The 6000-nt window shown below is 46.4% G+C and overlaps 1 protein-coding gene across 6 annotated transcripts in view; it reads right to left on the bottom strand.

Annotated features, from left to right (window-relative positions):
- nlrx1 (NLR family member X1) overlaps nucleotides 1-6000 on the bottom strand; it is a 60576-nt gene that overhangs the window by 13045 nt on the left and 41531 nt on the right. For all 6 annotated transcript variants that reach the window (XM_043676489.1, XM_043676488.1, XM_043676485.1 and 3 more), the window contains exon 5: nucleotides 3609-5622. In XM_043676489.1, the coding sequence (XP_043532424.1) occupies nucleotides 3609-5622 (2014 nt within the window). The remainder of the gene's footprint in view (nucleotides 1-3608; nucleotides 5623-6000) is intronic.

The following is a 6000-nucleotide window of genomic DNA, read 5'->3' as shown; positions in this document are numbered from 1 at the left end:
TTTGGTTGGTTGGTGCGGGTGTCTCGGAGATGTTCCCTAAAGCGCTCTGCTAGGAGGCGCCCAGTCTCCCCAATGTAGAGGAGACCGCATCGGGAGCAACGGATACAATAAATGATATTAGTGGATGTGCAGGTGAAACTTTGATGGATGTGGAAGGCTCCTTTAGGGCCTTGGATGGAGGTGAGGGAGGAGGTGTGGGCACAGGTTTTACAGTTCCTGCGGTGGCAAGGGAAGGTACCAGGATGGGAGTTTGGGTAGTAGGGGGGCGTGGACCTGACCAGGTAGTCACGGAGGGAACGGTCTTTGCGGAAACTCTATTTGTCATTTCTACCATACACAGCTGGTACAATAAAAACGAGACAGCGAGGGATTTGACAGAGGTGGCTAATGCTAAAATGGCAAATGCTTTACTAGTTGAGTGTGTATACACACAGGCTCTAGTTCAGCTCACGAGCAGCTGATAGTAACTGTGGAAAGATTCAGTCACATGGATAAGAATATGAGAAAAGATTGCTGTCGTATAAAGTGTGCTGAGGCAGAGCTCTGCTGCTTGTATCCTTTACCATCAGTATTTCTGTGCAGCGCAGAGGGCACAGCGTTCTCTGTCTATTTAGCTCACACACCAGCTTCCCCCACCCTTCCCAGCACAGACCATCCCCCAATCTTTGTTTTGGGACGGTTGCTGTTGAGTTTCTGGGGGGCACTTTGACCCCCGGTCTTTGTTTATCCAGAGCACAGAGGGTGGGGAGGGGTCGCAGAATCTGCCTAGGGGTCTGTTCCTGGGCAGGGTGTGGTCCTGACAGTGAGCTGTGAAGGGGGTTGTTACACTGCACTGTCTGCCCCTATCCAGGAGGGGACGGATGTGGTCTCCATTTAAGGACTCCGGGGGCTGGAGTCGGCACTATCTCTGCCCACAACATCATTCCAATTTACCTTCAAAATCAGCCTTGAACTTTTGAATTTTGTTAACTTTTACATTGGCTTAAAATTTGTTCCAGTTTGTTCTTTTAATTTCATTGCTTGCGTACACAGGAATCAAGTCTCCTCAGGGAGGGGCTGGTCCATGGAAGGGAATGGGAACCCGAACAGGGTAATGTAGATCAATCCGTGTGGAACCCGGGTCAGCTGGACATTTACCATCTTCACAGTCAGTCCAGAGAGACGGGCAGGGGATGTCAGTCTCCAGAGGGGCACTGTCTGGAATGGGCATCCAATCTGTAACACTGCCATGGAGAACAAAAGTAAGAAGAACAGCCAACTCCATGTTGTCATCTGAGAACCAAGTCATACAGCCAGGTCTGTCTAACTGGCTTGGTTTCTATTCATTTATGGCACGTAGGTGTCGCTGGCTGGGACAGCACTTATCGCCCAACCCGAACTGCTCAGAGGCAATGAAGAGACATTGCTGTGGGGCTGGAGTCACATGTGGTCCTGACTGGGTAAAGATGTTTCCTTCCCTGCAGGATATTAGTGAACCAGATGATTTCTTGTGATTACATGGTCACCATTAGACTAGTGTTGAATTCAATAAAAATCTGGAATTTAAAAATTCACCCTCTGCAATGCAGGATTTGAACCCATCCCCCTAGATGATTAGCCTGAGGCCCTGGATTACCAACCCAGTGACAATACTGACAGGCCAACACCTACCAACCTTTGTCTCAGACAGTTACCACCATCTGCTCCCCCTCATTTGCTTCCCTCTATATAATTGGCAAAGAGAAGAAAACACTACCTTGTGGTTTTCTCAAACTACCCTCACTACAGAATGTTATCACAGTACATGGACCACATTACCACAGGAGCACCAATAAATCATTGTTTCACTTGTTCATTTTAATTCTGCTGAAAGGCTTGTTTCTGTTTATGTGGTAACACTGAGGTATCTTGCAAGTGTCTCAAAATAAATGGGTGGATAAGTGCTTAGTCCTCCCTTTGCCAAACCAACATCTTGAATACCTCCTGGTGAGGACTGAACAAGAGGCAGAATTTGCTTCTCCCTGTGAGTGACTGGAGAGCTGTGTTAGAGACACACTGACCGTTACTGGTCTCATTTGGGGAAGGATTGAAAACCAAGTGAAAGCAACTTGAGAGAACTGGCAAATGAAGCATCAGAGAGGGCTCTTGTGTTACAGTGGCAGTGTCCCTAGCTCTGGACTGAGAGAGCTGGGTTCAAGACCTACCTGCACCCAAGGTGTATAATAATATCTCTGAACGGGCTGATTGGGAAAAACAGGTTAAATTTTTTAAAAAGCAGCAGCCCTTTCAACTCGATGGTTGATTTAGCCTCCTCCCTCACCTTTGATGGTCTGCTCTCCCCTAACAGACTTTGTGTGTAAATCAATCAATTGGGAAGCACGGGGGATTTGGTCATTGTGTACATTTAAGACAAAGATAGATAGGTTTTTGATTGTCGAGAGGGTCAAGTGTTACAGGGAGAAAGCTGGAGAACGGGGTTAAGGAACTTATCAGCCAGGTTGAATGGCGGCGTCGGCTCAATGGGCCGAATGGCCTAATTTCTGCTCCTGTGTCTTATGGTCTTATGGATTTACTGATGGCAGCTAATAGATGAGTAAATACTACGGGTAATCTGGTGATGGGGAAAACAGAAAATGTTCAGCATTTCTGGATATAAAAACAAAAGCAGCGTATCGAGGTGCTGGTGATGTAATGGTGATTACACTAGAATGTAGAACCCCAGGCTAATGCTTTGTGAACATGGGTTCAAGTCCCACTATGGAAGATGAAGAAATTTGAATTCCATTAGGAAAGGCTTGGCCCATATAAGTGAGCTTCAAGACTGTTGTTACAAACCCATTGGGTTCACGAATGTCCTTTAGGGAAGGAAAGTGCCATCCTTACCTGGTCTGGCCTATATGTGACTCCAGATTCACAGCAATGTGGGAAGACTCTTAACTGCCCTCTGGGTAATTAGGGATGGGCAATAAATGCTGGCCCAGCCAGCGACAACCTATAGCCCCTTCCATCTTCCTGAACCTTTGGTGGTTTACATACCCTTAATGGAAACTGCATGTAATTTCATTAATTGGAAACAGGCGATTCATTGGGGGGTGGGTAATAGTGAAAAGTCCCATAATTTGCTGGTGGGAAGAAAAAGCCATCATTTGTGAATGATAACACTCCCGGATATGGAAATAATGCAACAGTGGGAGAGGCTTTCGCAGTGCAGTGGTAATGTCCCTTCCTTTGGGCCCAAAGTCCCACCTGGTCCAGGGGTGTGTCATAACATTTCTAAGCAAAGTGATCAGAAAATATATTTTATAAAAAGTAACTGTGACAGGTGTTAAAACATCCTTTCTGCAGTGAATGAGTAGGGTCTGGAGTGCACTGCTCCTGGGAGGGTAGAGCAGACAGAATAAAGTGTGGCTTTGGAAAGAGAATTGGATTCTTACCTGAAGTGAAAATATTTGTAAGGTTACAGGAATAAGGTGGAGTGGTGGGAGCAGTCAGATGGTCTGGCAGAGAGGCAGAACAGGTACAATGAACCTCAGAACACAGAAAGAGGCCATTGACATAAACGATGGGAGATGTTGTGGGGGGGGTAGGGGTGAAGAATGAAACACATGAAAAAATGACTGAAAGCTTACTTTAAATTCTTGCAGCGGAGGAGAACTGGTCGCAGGATTTTCAAACAGTCTTCACTTAAGTTGCACAAACTAAGGTTCATCACATCAATTGGGTGGTCGGAGGTGTTCATTATCGAGGCAATCACAAAACATTTCAACGTGGTCATCTTAACTTGGGACAAAGTCAAGCTTTGGAAAGCCTTGCAGATCTCCCTTGCAAACACTTCATTCTGTAACTCGTACAGGAACAACAGAAGATCCATGAGCTCAGAGGGAGGCAGCTTCTCTATGGTGACTTTGCTGAGATGTTTCTTCAAACTGTTGGATATTTCGCGCACAGTTACATTCTTTATTGTGCAGCCGAGTTTCTCCAACAGAAGCCGGTTACTCTGGGCCAGTAACCCAGCCATGAACATTGGGAAGAGTTCAAAGCATTGAGTGCTTGTTCTGTCCCCAGTTGGTGGGCTGCTCACCCCCACCTCTTTACCAAGAATGCTCTCATTTATTTGCTCTAAAACATCGTTGTTCAACTCATCGTCTTCTTTGAACATTTCAAAGACCATGGTGTTTGCAATGCCCTTCTTGCTCTTGGTGTGAATCTTTCTGAAGATCCGTGGGAAAATGTTCACAAGTCTCAGTAGCGTTATGATTCGGAATGGCACAAATTTCGATACAATGGCCAATATTGCTGTCACGTCCTCACTGGCTTTTCCAATGGTCTCAGACACCACGTTTCCCACTCGCTCCAAGACAGTCTTTTTCTCTCCCAGAACAACATACAGTGCAGCCAGATATTCCTGCATTGCGGGTACAGTGAACCTAAGGAGTGGTTCAGAGTGGTGCTGGGCAGTGGGAGACATGAAAAACCCCAACACATCTGTCTGAAAGGCAGTTAACTGATTCAACTCTTCCTCTGTCTTGGTGTGTAGTTCAAAGCAGTTCTGCAAGTCTTCTTCACTGAAGAGCATTTTCTTCTTTTCTATCCCCTCGTAGGCCAGTTTGCCAACTGTCTTGGCGATATACCGCACGATTGAGATGTTCTGCTGGCTGCTGGCATCTACAATTTGACCGCTGAAATTTAGGGTCAGGAAGCTGCTGTAGAGGCCAGTGAGGTTCTGTATGGGCATGTCAGCAGTGGTGAAATGGAGGAAGTGCAAGTTCGCACAGATGATCCAACAGTAAGACGGCAGGAAGCAGTCAGCTGTGAGCTGGCTTTGTCTCTGGAGATTCCTGTACAGCATCTTCATCAAATTCTCGCTGGCTGCATCATAGGGAGACAGGTTCAGTCGCATCCTGAAGTACAGGTGCTGCTGCTCCACATCAGTGAAGCCGCAGATACGGACATACCTGTCCACGTACCTGCTCGGGACTGAGTCCACAGCCGAGGGCCGGGTAGTGACGAGGATGTTGGCATCTGGGATCAGGTAATTTCGGAGCAGGTTGACCAGCAGGCTGCTGGGAGGCAGAGGCTCGTTCGGATCATTGCACAGCTCAGTCTTCGAGAGACGAAAGTCAAGTTTAAGCTGCTCCAGGTCAGAGAAAACCAAAAGCACTTTCCCAAGTTTCCCAGACCAAATCTGAGGCAAAATGGACCTCAGCTGGGTGTACTTGCGAACGATTAATTTATTCATGGATGTAGATTGATTCTGCGAGGACAGATCTTCACAGGAGAAGGGCAGGATTATGTCGAACTGATCAAGTCGCCCGTCACACCAATCCAAGACCAGTTTATTAACCACCGTGCTCTTGCCCATTCCCACCATGCCATACAGAAGCACATTCTTTGCTGGAGCAGATGTATCAGAAAGGGAGGCAAACATCTGATTAGCCTTGAGCACCCGGGATTTCTCAGGTTCAATGTGACTGTAGACGCCCAATCTTGATGTGAGCTCCCTGTTCTCTTTGGGGGAACTTTCAGCAATGACAGGATCAATATGCCAGTTATCCATCGAGAATGAACCAAACCTCATCTCCTCATTGGGCATGTGACTGAACCAATCCCGCAGTCTCTTCCGATGTTGCTCAATAGAGTCAACTAGAAAGTGAAAGGAAACTGGATTGGTGACACCGCGATAAGCACCTACTACAGACAGAAACCATCGTGGTTCAATGCACCAGCAGAAGGACGGAATAAAAAGCAAATTCCACTTCTGTAGCAGCTTTCTGAAGCTCAGGACATCCCAAAGCAATTTCCAACCAATCTGAACTTTAATTTTTGCTGAAATGTAGGGGCTTGGCTGTCAATTTGGACACAGCAAACTCCCACAAAAGTAAAAATAATTGACAATCCATGTTAGTGATATTGCTCAAGGGACTAACTTTAATTAATGTTCATTAACTTCCAGGGTAATTTTACACCTACACCATCTACTCTGGTAAAATCCTCATCCAATTTGCTCTCTCCTGATAATAG

The sequence above is a fragment of the Chiloscyllium plagiosum genome, chromosome 35, assembly GCF_004010195.1.
Source record: "Chiloscyllium plagiosum isolate BGI_BamShark_2017 chromosome 35, ASM401019v2, whole genome shotgun sequence".
Lineage (NCBI taxonomy): Eukaryota > Metazoa > Chordata > Chondrichthyes > Orectolobiformes > Hemiscylliidae > Chiloscyllium > Chiloscyllium plagiosum.
Note: the sequence above shows the minus strand (reverse complement) of the source record. Positions and strands in the feature narration are given on the sequence as shown.